At 41.7% G+C, this 20792-nt stretch overlaps 1 protein-coding gene across 1 annotated transcript in view; it reads left to right on the top strand.

The window, feature by feature from the left end:
* The window catches only part of LOC124545946 (putative fatty acyl-CoA reductase CG5065), a 140377-nt gene that overhangs the window by 15185 nt on the left and 104400 nt on the right, over positions 1 to 20792 (top strand). The window contains exon 2 of the mRNA XM_047124907.1: positions 18021 to 18166. Coding sequence (XP_046980863.1) covers positions 18021 to 18166 — 146 coding nt within the window. The remainder of the gene's footprint in view (positions 1 to 18020; positions 18167 to 20792) is intronic.

Below are 20792 nucleotides of genomic sequence, written 5' to 3'. Positions count from 1 at the left end.
CATCACACGATGCAGATACTGTTTGTTAGTGTAGGAAATAGACATCATAAGAGAGGAGGTACAAAAACTATGTTCCTCAGCCCAAACACTTCATAAATTCGGTAAGCTTTCATCTCAATTGGCCACCTCTCCCTATGTGGGTGGGAGTCACATAGTATTCACATCTAGAGCAAACCTCTAGATGATCTCTCTATGAGTCCTGTAACTCTTCCTGCAACATTGTCTACGATTTAATTTGGAACTGACGAGAAGTAAGAGGGCACTAGACCCACTGCAGTCGACACCTCATTAAGGAACAGAACAATCTGAGTTCCACGTAATCAATTAAACAATCTGTGCCAGCCGTCTTATTGCTGTCCACCAAAACTAACTGTTTCCCTGGTTCCCGTTGCTTCCATGTCAACTGTCTGTCATGTTCCTCTTGCTGTCACATACTCATTACCATGTACAAGAATTTTCCTGCACCAAGTAGACATGCAAGTACTCCCCCATTCTCCATCAATTTCCCCATTTTTTGGCGTATTTTCCTTGAATTTATACTTATTTTCCGTCAATGTTCGTTATTTTCCCAATTTTCCAGCACTTCTGCTCATGTAATCACGACATCACTTCACACCACATATTCTAAAATTGCTTGTGAATGTAGTACAGTTGTCAACACCTAGTACAAAAAAAATGGTTCAAATGGCTCTGAGCACTATGGGACTTAACACCTGAGGTCATCAGTCCCCTAGAACTTAGAACTACTTAAACCTGTCTAAACTAAGGACATCACACACATCCATGCCCGAGGCAGGATTTGAACCTGCGACCGAAGCAGTTGTGCGGTTCCGGACTGAAGTGCCTAGAACCGCTCGGTCACTGCGGCCGGCACACCTAGTACAACTGCACTGTTTTCCTGTAAGTGTGTGTGGGGGGGGGGGGGGGGGGCATGGCACAGGGTAGGATCAGGATAGAGCTCGTAACTGGGTGCACAAAGCGTTACATCAGAGATCCACCACATGTTATGGTCAGGATGGGGTTCGAAGGGGACCTACAATTGTGATGGCTGCGGCAGAGTTCGGAGGTGGGTCCACCACGAATGACAGATGGGATAGTATTAGAAAGTAGATCCACCCTGTATTATGGCCACGGTATGGTTGTAAGGTGGGCCCATCATGCGTTATGGCTGGGATAGGGTTCGGTGGATCCACCACACGTTACGGCCAGGACATGGTTTGAAGGTGCATCCATCGCTATATGTTGGGGGTGGGGTCTGAAGGTTTATTCACCAGTGGTAGTTTTTGTGTATGGTCGGGAGGGGCCCCCACATGAAAAAAATACAGAGACACACATACATACAGAAAAATAGCATTGAGAACTGTACTACATTTACAAGTAATTTAGTATGCATGGCAAGATGTGATCTCATGGTCACATGAGCAGAAGTGACATAAAATCGATAAAATTACGAAAATTGACGGAAAATACGTATAAGCTGACGGAAAATACGCCAAAATGCGAGGAAATTGAGGGATAATGAGGGAATACTTGCGTGTCTACTTGGTCCAGGAAAATTCTCGTGCATGGGGACGAGCATGTGACAGCAAGAGGAATGTGAGAAAAAGTTAACATGGAAGCACAGAGAACCAGAGAAACAGTCATTTTTTGTGAACAGCAAACAGACGGCTGGAATACATTGTTTATTATGGATGACTGCCAAATGTAGAGTAATAAATTTACATCTGTCAGATTACAAGCCCAGATGTGATTCCAAAAGAGAATTGCATTACTGGATTGGGGACTGCAATACACAACTACAGAATGTATCACGTGTTTGACCCTGTCAAGACTGTTTATGTGTTTGAAACTGTAACAAACAGTAATTACAACGAGCTTCTCTGTACTCTCTACCAATCACAGCCATGCAGTGTCGGCTAACAAATATCTTACAGACCAGTTGCTGCATGGTTTTTAACAACATTCTGCTGTATGCCTATTGAGGTATTAGCGATACATATCAGTTGACTGCTGTCTTTGATGCTTTCCTGGAATGGGAAACTATCTGCCTTTAAATCGACACGGACCTGCGTTAAAGGATGATAGAAAGTAGATGGAGTAGTCGACTGGGATGAGTTGTAAAGAGGTAGACTGATGGTGCATTCTAGAGAGAGGAAGATGTTGCAGCAGGTCATTTATCATGGATTTAACGATCTTTTTCCATTGTTCTCTCAGGAATGTATCAGTTGTTTGATGGAACTTATGTTCAACTCATATAAAATTGTGTGTTCAGCAAGTGACTTGGAGCACTTTCTACCTGCAACCGTTAACAGCAAACCTCTCCGTACAAAAGTCAGCAGAGGTCTTCTGGCACATGTATGATGAATTAAGTCCACCAAACTGATGGAAAACCTTTGTTGCCACCCTCCTCTAGACGAACAAACCTGCGTGCAAAGTAATCCAGTCCCCTGCCACCTCTCAGACATTAATCAAATCTTCAGTTTCATAACTGCAGTGATTCTAAATTAGCAACAGGTGTTTGTGAGATACTGCAATTCCTGTGTGTACATGTACTTGACAGGCATTGTGTGTATGGAAGAGACCGTGTTCTGTTCAAGTGCTCAGTGCAGCATGGCATGTAATTCCACATGTCATACACTGCTGCTATGCATTTGTCTGTTTCCTCATAAGATGTCATAGTTTCGTGTATTTTCCATTGCTGATGATCATTTTATAGGACTGGTGCTAACATAGCATAATTTCTGAACTGTATTCAGATATCGTATAGTGAGCACTATACACCTCTGGAAAACTATATAATGTCATGTACCACAAAGAATCTATGTTTCTTCTTTCCTTTGGTGTAGAAGGAAGTTGTTTTATTGACCTAAAGTTTCTCGCTATAACGTGTGGTGTAGAAAACTTGCAGTGTGATTGTACATCAGGTACTGGCAATATATTTCCTGCATTGGGGTTTAACAGCATTGGATTCCATGTGACTAATATATTGGAAACCACACTGCTTTAACATTTAGCATGTGTAAGTGCAGAACCATATAGCCTTAGCAGTGTGTGTTTATGTTCTACAGTCTCTCTCTCTCTTTCCAATGTTTTCCTGGTATGGAATCCAAACACTACAACAATACTGCTGTCCTGATAGCACAAGTGATTTACATAAAATGTTTCAAACTCCTTCCATCTGGAGCTCCATCATGCATAAAACATACATTTCTTCTTCTTGTTGTTGTTGTTCTTCTTCTTCTTAATCATCTATTACATCACCACAACACTCTCAAGTGTATCAAGCAGATATTTACTGTACACCAATAAATGGTGCTAAGCTCCTCATCATGCAAGCATCTAGAGACATCGTGTGTAATTAGATGAGTGATATGGGTAAGATTGGTTCAGAATGGTCGTCACGGAGCAGTAGTTACAGTATTGGAATGAGAGCACCGCTTTATATCACAGGCGTTGGTCTGTTATGCAAGTTTGGAACATGTGTTATGCCCTTCCCGAAAGCCACATATCAAAATATATTGATTACATGGAACTCAGCTTGTTCTGTTCCTTAATGAGACATTTAATGTAGTGGGTATAGCGCCCTCCTACTTCTGATCAGTTACAAATTAAGTCGTAGACAATGTTGCAGGTGGGGTCGGTTAAAGACGGAGAAACAGTTAGAAGATGCATAGAGAGATAATCTAGAGTTTGCTCAGGATCCACAAATGCGAGAATACTTTGTGACTCCCACCTATATAGGGAGAGATGGTCAATTATATTAAAATCGTATCGAATTCATAAAGTGTTTCACCTAAGGAACATAGTTTTTGTACCTACTGTCTGATGATGGGTATTTCCTACACTAAGAAAAGGTGTTTGTGTCTTGTGATGTAGGCAGTGTAACAGAGTTCACAATATGTCCACATTTATATGACCTTCGGTACCGTGCTGCAATGTCGTTGGCTGACAGCGTCACAAGGTCAATGTGATGAGATGTTTTGTCGATGTGACAACTCATCGTAAAGTGGTGGTTTGGACCCCAAGTAATTTAGTAAAATGCATCAAAATTATCAAAAATCTGGTAAAATAACGAAAATTGACGGAGAATGCGTAAAGTTGATGAAAATATGACAAAAAATGTGGAAGGGTGAGGGTACTCACATGCTCGCCCGGGTGTATGAAAATCACTCTGTTCCTCCACCAGTGGGGTTGACAACTGATAGTGCACACTATTCGTGCTCTATGGGCTTAAGTCCTGAAAAAAAACACCCCTTTGTTCCACATGCAGTTATGCATTTGTAAATCATAAAAATGAGACATGGAGTGTCCAAAGGGTTGAAGGTCAGGATGACTACTGCCTGAAACACTGTAACAATGACCACATATCCAGGCGCAATATCCACCACCAATATGAAGAATCAATGCTCTGGGTCTATTCAAAAACAGAAAACTGAGAACCTGCTACTCCATCGCTGTGGAAGATGACATTAAATGAGGAGGTCATCACCTTTGGATAGCTGTTTGGAAGCACATCACAATGCCAAAAACTCTTCCAGTTTTCATACACTGAGATGTCTTCCACATTTTTGTCAATAACAAACACCATCTCTGTCTTTTATTTCAATCATCTCGTGTATTGTGGGAGTAGCTTAACTTACACCACGCAATATCCAGCTTTCTGATGAATCGGAACGAGTTAATGCAAGTTTAGAAGTTGATGCTGTCCTCATAGTCATGGTAGAAAAACAAAATATATGGCAGTGTACAAAGCTGTAGTAGTACAGTGCTTGGATGCGTTACAGTAGAAAGACAGTGTATCAATCTGCTTATCAAATAACAACACAGGAACCCTCTCTTGTGATTGTTAGTTTGTGGGATCCGGTCCTCCTACGTAACAAGTTTGTGCAAGTGATTTCAATCACTGGCCACCTGCTCCAGTGGACCAATACATGTATATTTTCAACGTACGATTATACAGCCAACCGGTTGCAAATAACTGTTTGGGATTCGAAACCCACTAAGGGTGTCTTCATCAGAATGAAATTTTGATAAATCCTCTAAAATGATATGTAGAAAATTATATATGACAAAGAAACACATTAACCATGATAACAATTTTCGTGATGTACAGAGGTTACTTACATGAAATTACGTTGGTAAAAAGCAGTAATCAGAATTTAGAGCAGCGATGCTCAGGTCAAAAGTGAAATGAAATGTTCCAGGCTTTGCCATGTGTGCCTAGCTAGGAACAACATCAGACTGATTGCCCAAATGGTTTACATTGCTGCCACAAAAACAATACACGTTGCGCCACCTGTCAGGTTCTGGCAGTGACATGTGCCCATTTCAAAGATTATAAAAGAAATAATTGAAAAAAAAAGACAGTTAATTTCAAAAACAAAATATAAAAGAAGAGAGCTTTTTTAAAATATATAGCAGTCAAGCAGATTAAGTAATACTAAGAGTCTTCTGTTAGCCTTTACAGAAATTATTATTATGTAAAGGACATAATGATGTAGAAAAGTTTTATAAACAGCTGTACAATCCAAAAAATATTTGCATGAAGGTAACTTTAGCAGCACATATCAATGAGATTCGAAGAAAATGTTTCAGAACTAGAAGTAGGAAAATATAGTAGAAAGAGACGAATCAAAATTCTTTGAGCAGTGAATTGAAAGCATTGAAAAAAATTTGTTATGTAGCTGTAACCGTTCACTCAGGATGAGACAATCGTTCTTAGAAATATGCTTGAAAATCTCCAGCTCTTCGAGTAATCAAGCCTATGACCTTTCTTTTCTCTACGTAAAATGGAAATTTCTTCAACACATTTCAGTTTGTATCCAGAAATTAACATATGGTCAGCAAAAAGTGGAATTGTTTACATTAGTGCCTCTTTTCCCAACAAATGCTCCTTGTACCTGACACTAAAAGACCTTCCAGTTTTTCCTATATAATAAATGGGAAACGTATCACAGGTTCTTTTATACACTTCTGAATTGTGTATAGGCGCAACTGTGGACTTCAGATTGTGAAATTTTTTTTTAAGTTATTGTTCGTGGAAACGCTAACTTCGAATCCATATATTTTAACCAAAATAGGACGAATTTTACACAAAATAGGGCCTAAAAATGGAATCGAGAAAACATTTTTGTACTTCTTACTGTCAGAAACAGCGCTTTTGTCTGAAGTGGTCACTTTAGCATCAGTTTCAACTTTGAAGATCTTGTCAACTAATATGGGATCATAGCTGTTATTAACTGCAACAGTTTTTATTATATTCATCTCTTCATTATGCCTGTCAGGTGACAAAGGTACAGATGGCTGAATGGAAAAATGCTTCTTGTGGGAAGAGGATGCATTGAACTATCAGGCACAATTCTATCTTTATTAGCGGCCTTTCGAAAAATACTGAAAGTGAGTCTGTCATTTTCAATAGTGATACTGAGGCCAAGTAATTAAGCTGTTGTTATTTTCTAGTTTGCAAGGGAACACCATTAAAAATTTCAAACAAATGCTGAATTCCTTTCTGGGAACCACTGTATATGATCAAAATGTCATCTTTGTGCCGAGCATAAGACAAAATACCAAGATCAGCAGCTGAAAAATTGTTGAAGAATCTCTCTTGCAGCGAATTAATGAAAATATTGGCCAAGATGTCTGCCAGTGGGTTACCCATCAGGCTGATGGTGTAATTTGGCACTGAAAACAAAACAGTTGCATTTTACTGCTATTCTTAGCAAGCGAAATAGGTCAGTGATTTGTTCATCACAAATATCTTTTTCAGTAGTAAGTAGGTTTTTTTCAAACTTACGTGTATAGTTAATAGGATCACCACATAGCCATGATATCAACAGCAGATGGTATTTGTTTTCGATATCAAAAGACAGAGTTCTCTGCCAGGTGACGTTAGCAAAATTTTTATAGTTTGTTGTTTCACTCCATTGGATATTACAAAAATAACGAGGAGACAGATAGATAGATAGATAGAGAGAGAGAGAGAGAGAGAGAGAGAGAGAGAGAGAGAGAGAGAGAGAGAGAGAGACTGTGCTGTCAGCAGAATCTGTGACACCATTACACTGTCGTACTTCTAACATACTGTTGAGTGTTACTTAAGTAAATAAATTAGTGAAATCAAAGTGAACTAGAAATTAGAATATAAATGGAAAACTTGGTTTAGTTTAGAGAGTTACATACTGGCATTCAGCGTGCAGAACAGCAGAACAGAAGAGACAATGACCGTGAAGTCAGCAGTTCCACATAAGCGGGCGCTGTCGATTCAGCCGTCAGGACATCGCCCGACCGGCTCACGTGTTTCTCAGTTGTCGCTTGTGAGCAAAGGCCCTCGCCTACATTCCAAGAGCCAATGACCGACGTTAAGAAGATTCTTCGAGAAGCTTTTCAAGGTGATGGAAGAGGCAATGACCGGCTCACGTGTTTCTCAGTCGTCACCTGCGATCAGAGGCCCCCGCCTACATTCCAAGAGCCAATGACCGAGGTCAAGAAGATTCTTCGAGAAGCTTTTCAACGTGACAGAAGAGGCAATGGCCGTGAAGTCGTTCACCTCCAGTAAACTGAAGTGAATAAATACGCGAGACGCGGTGGGCCCGACAGTTGAAGACAGATGAAGACAGAGGAAGACAGATGAAGACGGGGACGAAGACGGAGACGGAGACGGAGACGGGAACGGAGACGAAGACGAGAGACGAAGGAAGAAAAGAAGAGTAGCAGTAGTGTTCAGTCAGTTTCGCTGCTGAAGACCGTCATGCAAGAAGAGACTGCATCATGCACAGACGCACCAAGTCCGCCGCTGTAATGGAATAGCAAGCAGCAGCCGCGGCGCCAGAAGACAGAAGTTAAAAGGTATTGGATGTCTGATTTTTACGTACCCAGGTGACTCGTGAGGACGGGAAGGAGACGGCCTCACCTCAGCAGTCACCTGTGAGCTGGGATAAAGACCTGACAGTCGAAGACTGGCAAGCGGGAGTCCGTGGTTCGAGTTCGGGACACTGGCCTTGCCCCGCCGCGCCGCTCCGCTGGTCAACGCACAACACACGCGGCCGCTTAGAGAAGAGAAACACTGGGTCGCCACATTCAAGGTATCACCATCCGACGCACAACGTCGCTCGCAATAATTAAACCGGCCACCTCGCGCTGCGCGTCTCCGGTCAGCTGGGCGAGACGGCGACACGAGATACACACCGCTACGCGTAATCAGACGCCGCCGCCGTCGCCGCCGCCGCCGCTGCCGCAGCAGAGGGCTACGCAAACGACACGGCTGCCGCGCTCCGAACCAGAACGTCCCAGTAAGATACAGTTGTACGAAACTTTCAATAAAAGTTATCTTATGTAAAATGATGTTTCATTCGACCTCATACCCGAGCCAAGGAAGAACCCACCCTGCCCACATGTTGTTAAGAGAGAAAAGTTAATTTATTTAATATTTTCACCCTGACAGAATGCTTTAGAATGCTCATCCTGACAATTGACAGCATCCAAAGAGAAAACCCAGTTACATTGAGTGACAGAAGTGTCACATTTAGTAACACAACTGTTACATTTGATGTCAGAAGCCGTAGTAGTTGATACAATACTAATCATAGAAATAGAATAAAGGAGATCAGGACATGTACCATTAGATACTGATGAATTGTAGATGTAATGCTTCTGAATTTCTTTGTGCAGTTCACTTGTATTCTGCTCAGTTGTGAATACCCTCATGTACGTTGGTGTGCTATTTTTCTCGTGGTACCCCTCTGCCTAGTCAGTGATGGGTGGAGGACTGGACAGCCTTCTAACAAACTGTCGGAATGTGATGGGATTTCGAGAGAATTAGCAGAGGCATGTGACTTGGCAGGGGACATCTCTTACTTGTGGAAATCATGTGGATTCAAATGCTGTATTTCGAAGACTGGAAGATTCGTGGGAATACGGCAGGTAAGCGATACTCACGAGAGGGGAGTTGAGAGGTGAGCTTAGTACCGCTACTTCTAAGTGTTGTGGGCAAACATATTACAACCACTCACATACATCTCGCAAAGTGACGGCACTGAGAAAATTAGGAGCCAATATGAGGATTTTTACCGAGAGACAGTCAGCAGCAGGAGTTTCGTATTTTGTTTTCTCGATAAATAAGATACAACATTCTCCCATGAGGTTGGTTTGCCTATAAACGGATGGATTGATATCGTAATAGGAAGATGAAATTTACATTAACTCTTATATGTTTAATTCGCAAGCCATTGTACAGGGTGTGGCTTAGGGCACCCTGTACCACTACAAGTCATTCCCTTTCCTATCCCACCCGCAAATAGAGCGAGGGAAAAAGACTGCCTATGTGTCTCCTTATGAGCACTAATTTCTCGTATCTTACATTCGTGGCCCTTCAGCAAAATGTATGCTGATGAAGGTAGATTCCTTCCTACGTCAGCTTCAAAAGTCAGTTCTCAACAGCGTCCCTTGTGAAAAGAACATCGTCTTCCTCCAGAGATTCCCATCTGAGCTACTTGGCAATGTAATCCAACAGTTGGAAAGAAATTATTCACTATGCAAAGTGACTCTTGTGATCATTTTAATTACCTACCTAGTCTATCAATATGATATCAATGGCGTCCCACCAGGTCAGTGGAGGTGAGGGCGAGATCTTTTAACGAAATTTCAATCTCCCACCTACGCAGGGAAAGATGACCATCGTAACAAAATCAGCTGCGTTACCGAATTTATAACGTGATATATACACCGATAAAGGTGTTACCTGGTCAGATGAGGCTCGTTTCAAATTGTATCAAGCGGATGGACGTGTGCGGGTATGGACACAACCACATGAATCCGTGGACCCTGCATGTCAGCAGGGGCTGTTCAAGCTAGTGAAGGCTCTGTAATGGCGTGGGATGTGTGAAATTGGAGTGACGTGCGACCCCTGATACGTTTAGATACGACTCTGACAGGTGACACGTACATAAGCATCCTGCCTGATCACCTGCATCCATTCGTGTCCACTGTGCATTCCGATGGGACGCACTTGGGCAACTCCAGCAGGACAGTGCGACATCCCACACGTCCAGAATTGCTACAGAGTGGCTCCAGGAACACTCTTCGGGAGTTTAAACACTTCCGCTGTCCACCGAACTCCCCAGTCATGAACATTATTGAGCATATCTGGGATGCCTCGCAACATGCTGTTCAGAAGAGATCTCCATCCTCTCGTACTCTTACGGATTTATGGACAGCCCTGCAGGACTCGTGGTGTCAATTCCCTCCAGCACTACTTGCAGACATTAGTAGAGCCCACGCCACATCCTGTTGCAGCACTTCGGTACACTCGTGGGGCCCTAAACGATATCGGGCACGTGTGCCAGTTTCTTTGAGTCTTCAGTGTAGTATAAACGTGATAGTTACAGCTCCTCTGTGCTGTTACCTTAAGAGACTTCGTATTTGATGAAGCATTTGATTACTTTAGCAGAATTCGAAAGTGAGGAAGTATCCTGTGACAGAGGTAGCAGGTGATGGCAGCAGTGGCTCCAGGTGGTCGGCCATTGGCGAGTTGTTTAGTGGAGCAGGGTGCCTGTGTTGTCACACGTCGGTGCATACGAGACCTCAGATACGTTTAGCACTACGATCTATTTGTGGCGGAAATTTTATTACTTGATTTGCATAATGTTTGCGTGTGATACCCAGACGTTGAATATGTATTTTTATTGTGAAGAACGATCATCGTAGGATAGTGGCGAGTGGTTTAAGTAATCTTTTTGACTCCTGTAAATTGTTAAACAATTATATCTAAAAACAAAGATGATATGACTTACCAAACGAAAGCGCTGGCATGTCGATAGACACACAAACAAACACAAACATACACACAAAATTCAAGCTTTCGCAACAAACTGTTGCCTCATCAGGAAAGAGGGAAGGAGAGGGAAAGACGAAAGGAAGTGTGTTTTAAGGGAGAGGGTAAGGAGTCATTCCAATCTCGGGAGCGGAAAGACTTACCTTAGGGGAAAAAAGGACGGGTATACACTCGCACACACACACATATCCATCCACACATATACAGACACAAGCAGACACATTTAAAGACAAAGAGTTTGGGCAGAGATGTCAGTCGAGGCGGAAGTGCAGAGGCAAAGATGTTGTTGAATGACAGGTGAGGTATGAGTGGCGGCAACTTGAAATTAGCGGAGGTTGAGGCCTGGTGGATAATGGGAAGAGAGGATATATTGAAGAGCAAGTTTCCATCTCCAGAGTTCGGATAGGTTGGTGTTAGTGGGAAGTATCCAGATAACCCGGACGGTGTAACACTGTGCCAAGATGTGCTGGCCGTGCACCAAGGCATGTTTAGCCACAGGGTGATCCTCATTACCAACAAACACTGTCTGCCTGTGTCCATTCATGCGAATGGACAGTTTGTTGCTGGTCATTCCCACACAGAATGCGTCACAGTGTAGGCAGGTCAGTTGGTAAATCACGTGGGCGCTTTCACACGTGGCTCTGCCTTTGATCGTGTACACCTTCCGGGTTACAGGACTGGAGTAGGTGGTGGTGGGAGGGTGCATGGGACAGGTTTTACACCGGGGGCGGTTACAAGGGTAGGAGCCAGAGGGTAGGGAAGGTGGTTTGGGGATTTCATAGGGATGAACTAACAGGTTACAAAGGTTAGGTGGATGGCGGAAAGACACTCTTGGTGGAGTGGGGAGGATTTCATGAAGGATGGATCTCATTTCAGGGCAGGATTTGAGGAAGTCGTATCCCTGCTGGAGAGCCACATTCAGAGTTTGATCCAGTCCCAGAAAGTATCCTGTCACAAGTGGGGCACTTTTGGGGTTCTTCTGTGGGAGGTTCTGGGTATGAGAGGATGAGGAAGTGGCTCTGGTTATTTGCTTCTGTACCAGGTCGGGAGGGTAGTTGCAGGATGCGAAAGCTGTTGTCAGGTTGTTGGTGTAATGGTTCAGGGATTCCGGGCTGGAGCAGATTCGTTTGCCACGAAGACCTAGGCTGTAGGGAAGGGACCGTTTGATGTGGAATGGGTGGCAGCTGTCATAATGGAGGTACTGTTGCTTGTTGGTGGGTTTGATGTGGACGGACGTGTGAAGCTGGCCATTGGACAGGTAGAGGTCAACATCAAGAAAAGTGGCATGGGATTTGGAGTAGGACCAGGTGAATCTGATGGAACCAAAGGAGTTGAGGTTGGAGAGGAAATTCTGGAGTTGTTCTTCACTGTGAGCCCACATCATGAAGATGTCATCAATTAATCTGTACCAAACTTTGGGTTGGCAGGCTTGGGTAACCAAGAAGGCTTCCTCTAAGCGACCCATGAATAGGTTCGCATACGAGGGGGCCATCCTGGTACCCATGGCTGTTCCCTTTAACTGTTGGTATGTCTGGCCTTCAAAAGTGAAGAAGTTGTGGGTCAGGATGAAGCTGGCTAAGGTAATGAGGAAAGAGGTTTTAGGTAGGGTGGCAGGGGATCGGCGTGAAAGGAAGTGCTCCATCGCAGCGAGGCCCTGGACGTGCGGGATATTTGTGTATAAGGAAGTGGCATCAATGGTTACAAGGATGGTTTCTGGGGGTAACGGATTGGGTAAGGATTCCAGGCGTTCGAGAAAGTGGTTGGTGTCTTTGATGAAGGATGGGAGACTGCATGTAATGGGTTGAAGGTGTTGATCTACGTAGGCAGAGATACGTTCTGTGGGGGCTTGGTAACCAGCTACAATGGGGCGGCCAGGACGATTGGGTTTGTGAATTTGAGGAAGAAGGTAGAAGGTAGGGGTGCGGGGTGTCGGTGGGGTCAGGAGATGGATGGAGTCAGGTGAAGGGTTTTGTAGGGGGCCTAAGGTTCTGAGGATTCCTTCAAATCCTGCCCTGAAATGAGATCCATCCTTCATGAAATCCTCCCCACTCCACCAAGAGTGTCTTTCCGCCGTCCACCAAACCTTCGTAACCTGTTAGTTCATCCCTATGAAATCCCCAAACCACCTTCCCTACCCTCTGGCTCCTACCCTTGTAACCGCCCCCGGTGTAAAACCTGTCCCATGCACCTTCCCACCACCACCTACTCCAGTCCTGTAACCCGGAAGGTGTACACGATCAAACGCAGAGCCACGTGTGAAAGCGCCCACATGATTTACCAACTGACCTGCCTACACTGTGACGCATTCTATGTGGGAATGACCAGCAACAAACTGTCCATTCGCATGAATGGACACAGGCAGACAGTGTTTGTTGGTAATGAGGATCACCCTGTGGCTAAACATGCCTTGGTGCACGGCCAGCACATCTTGGCACAGTGTTACACCGTCCGGGTTATCTGGATACTTCCCACCAACACCAACCTATCCGAACTCCGGAGATGGGAACTTGCTCTTCAATATATCCTCTCTTCCCGTTATCCACCAGGCCTCAATCTCCGCTAATTTCAAGTTGTCGCCACTCATACCTCACCTGTCATTCAACAACATCTTTGCCTCTGCACTTCCACCTCAACTGACATCTCTGCCCAAATTCTTTGTCTTTAAATATGTCTGCTTGTGTCTGTATATGTGTGGATGGATATATGTGTGTGTGCGAGTGTATACCCGTCCTTTTTTCCCCTAAGGTAAGTCTTTCCGCTCCCGGGATTGGAATGACTCCTTACCCCCTCCCTTAAAACCCACATCCTTTCGTCTTTCCCTCTCCTTCCCTCTTTCCTGATGAGGCAACAGTTTGTTGCGAAAGCTCGAATTTTGTGTATATGTTTGTGTTTGTTTGTGTGTCTATCGACTTGCCAGCACTTTCGTTTGGTAAGTCACATCATCTTTGTTTTTAAATATATTTTTCCCACGTGGAATGTTTCCCTCTATTAATTGTTAAACAATTAATTTGATAGGGTAGTGCAAACGGGCTCTTTCCCTCTATTTCTGATGTCAAAATTGTGTCAGCTCTCCCTTTGTCCCTATCATTAGCCAATAGGAACACAGTCTTCTGAGGAGAGGTGGAAACCTCCGTCTGCATGTTTGAAGAAGTTGGTTCATACATACAAACAGGAAGTAGCATCCTGAGAGAGACAGAGCCAGGAAGTGACAGAATGGCGACACTTGATGCTTTCTTTGGAGCAGTGAGATAAAAAAAGGCCCATATTCAGTCCGTGGTCAGTAGTATTTACTATCGTGATATGTAATTAGGACAGTGGGCAGTTTTCGACCTCCGTGGCAGCGCCCGAATGATGGACACACGTGCCGAGGAACCCAAACAGTGGCTTCTATACTGCACTTTGTTCCATTCTCTGGTGCTTACAGTTATTACATCGTGGGAAGCTGGGGTGGGAGGTTCAGATGTGAGCTCTTCCCAAGTGGGGGAGCCTGTCCCCCATAAACTGATTGAATAAAGAGAATATGCAGCTATAGCTAACACTTGGTTCAATAATCACAAAAGAAGGCTGTATACATGGAAGAAGCCTGGAGATACTAAAAGGTTTCAGATAGATTATATAATGGTAAGACAGAGATTTAGGAACCAGGTTTTAAATTGTAAGATATTTCCAGGGGCAGATGTCGACTCTGACCACAATCATTAGTTATGAACTGTAGATTAAAACTGAAGAAACTGCAAAAAGGTGGGAATTTAAGGAGATGGGACCTGGATAAACTGACTAACTAGAGGTTATGCAGAGTTTCAGGGAGAGGATAATGGAACAATTGACAGGAATGGGGGAAAGAAATACAGTAGAAGAAGAATGGGTAGCTTTGAGGGATGAAGTAGTGAAGGCAGCAGAGGATCAAGTAGTCAAAAAGACAAGGGCTAATAGAAATCCTTGGGTAACAGAAGAAATATTGAATTTAATTGATGAAAGGAGAAAATATAAAAATGCAGTAAATGAAGCAGGCAAAAAGGAATACAAATGTCTCAAAAATGAGATCGACAGGAAGTGCAAAATGGCTAAGCAGGGATGGCTAGAGGACAAATGTAAGGATGTAGAGGCTTATCTCACTAGGGGTAAGATGGATACTGCCTACAGGAAAATTAAAGATACCTTTGAAGAAAAGAGAACCACTTGTATGAATATCAAGGGCTCAGATGGAAACCCAGTTCTAACCAAAGAAGGGAAAGCAGAAAGATGGAAGGAGTATATAGAGGGTCTATACAAGGGCGATGTACTTGAGGACAATGTTACGGAAATTGAAGAGGATGTAGATGAAGATGAAATGGGAGATACGATACTGCGTGAAGAGTTTGACAGAGCACTGAAAGACCTGAGTCGAAACAAGGCCCCAGGAGTAGACAACATTGCATTGGAACTACTGACGGCCTTGGGAGAGCCAGTCCTGACAAAACTCTACCATCTGGTGAGCAAGATGTATGAGACAGGCGAAATTCCCTCAGACTTCAAGAAGAATATAATAATTCCAATCCCAAAGAAAGCAGTTGTTGACAGATGAGAAAATTACCGAACTATTAGTTTAATAAGTCACAGCTGCAAAATACTAACGCGAATTCTTCACAGACGAATGGAAAAACTGGTAGAAGCCGACCTCGGGGAAGATCACTTTGGATTCCGCAGAAATGTTGGAACACGTGAGGCAATACTGACTCTACGACTTATCTTAGAAAATAGATTAAGGAACGGCAAACCTACATTTCTAGCATTTGTAGACATAGGGAAAGCATTTGACAATGTTGACTGGAATACTCTCTTTCAAATTCTGAAGGTGGATGGGGTAAAATACAGGGAGCGAAAGGCTATTTACAATTTGTATAGAAACCAGATGGCAGTTATAAGAGTCGAGGGACATGACAGGGAAGCAGTGTTTGGGAAGGGAGTGAGACAGGGTTGTAGCCTCTCCCCAATGTTATTCAATCTTTATATTGAGCAAGCAGTGAAGTAAACAAAAGAAAAATTCGGAGTAGGTATTAAAATCCACGGAGAAGGAATAAAAACTTTGAGGTTGCTTGGAAGAGCAGTTGAACGGAATGGATAGTGTCTTGAAAGGAGGATATAAGATGAACATCAACAAAAGCAAAACGAGGATAATGGAATGTAGTCAAATTAAATTGGGTGATGCTGAGGGAATTAGATTAGGAAATGACACTTAAAGTAGTAAAGGAGTTTTGCTATTTGGGGAGCAAAATAACTGATGATGATCCAAGTAGAGAGGATATAAAATGTAGACTGGCAATGGCGAGGAAAGCGTTTCTGAAGAAGAGAAATTTGTTAACATCGAATATAGATTTAAATGTTAGGAAGTCATTTCCGAAAGTATTTGTACAGAGTGTAGCCATGTATGGAAGTGAAACATGGACGATAAATAGTTTGGACAATAGGAGAATAGAAGCTTTTGAAATGTGGTGCTACAGAAGAATGCTGAAGATTAGATGGGTAGATCACATAACCAATGAGAAGGTATTGAATAGAATTGGGGAGAAGAGGAGTTTGTGGCACAACTTGACTAGAAGAAGGGATCGGTTGGTAGTACATGTTCTGAGGCATCAAAGGATCACCAATTTAGTATTGGAGGGCAGCGTGGAGGGTAAAAATCATAGAGGGAGACACTAAGCAGATTCAGAAGGATGTAGGCTGCAGTAGGTACTGGGAGATGAAGATTGCACAGGATAGAGTAGCATGGAGAGCTGCATCAAACCAGTCTCTGGACTGAAGAGTACCACAACAAGAACATGATTTCAATTTCGTGTCATGAGACCCTTCCTCTCCAGCACAGATTGAGTCCCTTTCCCATCACTTACCAGATGGGGGAGGAAGGGGAGGGGCAGTGGGTATGGGAGAGAGGGATGTGGGATTTCCTATAGGGGGAAGGGCTAATTAATCATTTGATTTAATTAATTAGTCAATTAATTTGATATCAAAAGTGTGCCTGTATCAGAGAGGGGGATGGGGAGGGGGTTGTGATTACCCACAGGGTGGGGGGAGGTGGTAGATGGGGGGGGGGGGGGGGAGAATGGAGTGTTTTCAGAAAGGCAGATTCTCACAAGGATGGACTATCCCTAGGGGGTCATAAAATTAATCCACAGAATAATAGGTTAAGGGGAGGGGAAGGGGGCCATAAGTCAATCAAGTATGCCACTGAATGTATGCAACCCACACTAACGAAATGTTTCAGTTCCAAAATGTGTCAGTTCCCCCACTACTATTGTCAGTTGCTGATTTCCACAATTCAATGTCTCGGTAAGTCTTTGCATTTCAAACCTACACACACACACACACACACACACACACACACACACACAAAAATTCTCCCTCACTGTGTATTACTAAGTGTTTTCATGTGTACGATTTATATGATTTACACAGCAGTCTTCACATCTCAGTTAATATGGAAAAAAGAATTTAAAGTCTTTCTATATTCATGTAATAATACAAAAACATATTTGTCCATTACAGAAAATGAAATAAATTGCAATTATGTTTTGATATTATTACCAAACACAGGTAAGCTGTGCCAACGAAGACATGAATACCTAGTGTAAGAAAGTGAAAGAAATGACAGATAAAAGAAAAAAAATTACCTGTCACTACTGGCTGTATCTTCAGAAGAGGACGCCCAGTGATGGCAGGAGCCTCCACCCTGGCTCTACAGTGAAACAGGTTAGCACACCTCCCACACCCAGCCCCTCACTGCTACTGTGGGGCCTGCGACACTGCTGACACAACGTAGTTGGGGGGCCAGGCTGTCGCACTGGTGAGCCACGTTCAGCCACGACGATTCCTGGCACTGCTTCGCTTCTCTGCTCATTAAAAATAAGTAATTAATTACAAACTTATAAATAGTCAGCATGAAGTCCTATAAATACATTTTTAATTGTGTATGCAATCTTTTGTTCGGCTGAATTGTTCCACATAATAAAGTTTATTGTAAGCCTGGTCTATGCAACATGGAACTAACTTAAAAATTTCTCATTTTGATTTTTGACCTGGAATGACATTATTAAGTTAGAATCATGAGCACTCATGTTACCAACTACTGGTGTAGTCTTGTTCTGTGGCAACTGACAGTAACATTTTAAATGAAAGAATAGTCAGGTGAGATAACTATTGATTGTTTTTCTTTCCACAGGCATTTGTGCATGTCTCAACAGCATACAGTAACTGTGACCATAAAGCACCACAAGAAATTGTGTATCCTGCCCGTGGCAACTACATGAAACTAATAGAACTTGCAGAGAATATGGATCCTGAAAATCTTGAGAAACTGACTCCAGAGTATGTTATATTATTATACACTATAAATAAAATCTCTCTCTACAGGTGCATCATAATTATTTTAGCAGTTACAAGATATCTGTTGTCCCTATGCCCATTAATCTCTACAACATTACAAAACGCACATGCAAATTTCTGTCAAAACAATGGTAACACTTATGTACCATGACATAACATCTGCTAATGTCAATCATTCATTTGCCACAAACATAATTTTTTTTATTATAGTGCAGGTATCAGTGGTAGCTCTTGGCTAAAGTTAGTGGGAGTACTGCTCTATAAAATAGCATCATTTGAAATATTGTAAAAGGGAACTTACATGTATAAAAGGAAAATTCATTCAGTAACTTGTTAAATTTCTATAAGAATAAAATCATATTCTTGTTTTCTTTAATTCAAATTGTTACTTTTCAAGCTTAATCTATATATTTGAAAATGAAATCCATTCTTCTTGTTTTTATTTATGTGAAAAAATCAATATGTTTCTGCTTGAACTCTGGATGATAACTGAGAAAAAATTTTCTCCATTAAAAGGACTCCAAGTGCATTCAGTCTTTCCAAATTCATAGTGATTTTAAAAAAGTTTTTGTAGTTTTCAGTGTTAAAAAGCAGCATTCTGCCTCTGATTTAGTTATCCAAACTGTCAACAGGATTTTTATGAGTTTTGTAATTTCACTAAGAACATCATATACATTATTTTACAAGATAAATATGAGCAGCTCTGTTAATTTGCAATATTCATGAACATCAGACCTACAGTACAATGCTTTTAGTCAAGTTTCAAGGTTTTCATTGTCAATCATGGAATAAGCTTCAGAGACCAGTATCATATCTTCTGTAGGGTGTTCATTCATACAAGTAGTGAAGCATTACTCACTGAAAAATTTAGCAGGTACTACGTATTTAATGGAAGTATATCTGTCCATTATACAGTCAATTGCTTACTCAGCTTCTTTGAAGAGTGTAAGGCATAATCCGATGAAAAAGCCATAACAAAATCTTAAAATTATCATCATACAGGTATTTTAAAATTCCTGTGACAATGGTTCCATCAACATTTGTTGTTGACTGAATTTCAGTAATGCTATTTTTTAGAGATTGTAAATTTTTGTGGTCTGTATGTTCAAGTTCTATGTTGTAGAGGAAACACATGGAATGATGATGTCCATATTCTTATTGAGAATGGACATGCATTGCAGTGCTCTTGAGAAGACTGTTAGAACAGCCTGAATGTTAGAGAACAATTTTGTCCCATTTTGTGCAATACTCACTTCCTTTTTATTTATTTATTTATTTATTTAGTCCTGTTGATTACGTATTATACAACCAATGTACAAGTAATATAGGACAAGTCAATTGAAGCAATACAGTAGTATATGAACATTTATACATCACATTGCACAGACATTTGTCTATTTACCAAGAACAATGACTAGCATGCAGTATTAAAGCCTGCATTATGCCAAAAACAGTTTAAGTAACTGTTTAAAATAGTAGAATAAGTGATAGTGCATATTTTTAAGCTACTGACATATATAAGCAGGTAAATTTGCTTCATGGTCATGGTTTGGATTGAATACAAATTTTAACTGCATTCCTCAAGAAGAGGTTTAAGTGAATGCTCAAGAGTGTGGAATACATAGGAGTTCACATTTTCTAGTAATGACATAGTTAAATTTACATTTTATCACCTCAATTCCAGTTAAACTAAAAGTAACAGCATCATACTTTATCTTTAAGGGAGTGCTTTTTGTAGGCAGTTTCCCCCACTCTTGTACCTTACAACTCTAAGTATTCATTAATTTTATAGAAAGTTTGTTTGATGAGGAATAATTTTAGTTTTCTTTTGACAACCTGTACATTATTTATTTCCTTTTTTATATTGACAGGGAGCTTATTGAAGACTTTTATACCTGACTCAGTAACTCCCCTGTGTACTTTAGTGAGAGTTGCAGAGCCTTGGTGAAAATTTTTTACCTGTCTTGTGTCATGGTTGTGGATATCACAATTTTGTTGAAACAATTCCCTGTTCTTGGCTACAAATAACATAAGTGAGTGTATATACTGACCTGTGATGGTAAGTATTGTGAGATTGGAAGAGACCTCTGCAAGATGCCCCATTAGGGACCCCACATACTAGTCTCATTGCTCATTTTTGTATTCTGAAGACTTTTTCAACGCCTGCAGGATTTCCCCAGAAAATTACGCCATAGGAGAGAACAGAATGGAAATATGCAAAATATGACAACAACATTATTTCTCTGTCCACTAACTGATGGAGAGCTCTTAGTGCAAAGCATGATGAGCTGTTTCTTGACTAGCTGATCAATTTGTTCTTTCCATCTTAGGTGACTGTCTATCTGGATACCTAGGAATTTTGTATGTGTAGTTTCATTAATTTTGTGATTATTAACATGTGTTTCAGGAACTTAATTTTCTTATTTTTTGTCAGAAACTGTATCATATTGGTTTTTGAAATATTTAAGGTTAGGCTATTCACAGTGAGCCATTTGTGTACTTGGGTAGAGACTGACATGACTGTATGATGCATTGTGGAGTTGTGTCCTTTTAAGAGGATACTTGTATTGTCGGCAAACATTACTATTTTTGCTCTGTTATTGATTGT

This window comes from Schistocerca americana, chromosome 8 (genome assembly GCF_021461395.2).
Source record: "Schistocerca americana isolate TAMUIC-IGC-003095 chromosome 8, iqSchAmer2.1, whole genome shotgun sequence".
NCBI lineage: Eukaryota > Metazoa > Arthropoda > Insecta > Orthoptera > Acrididae > Schistocerca > Schistocerca americana.
Note: the sequence above shows the minus strand (reverse complement) of the source record. Positions and strands in the feature narration are given on the sequence as shown.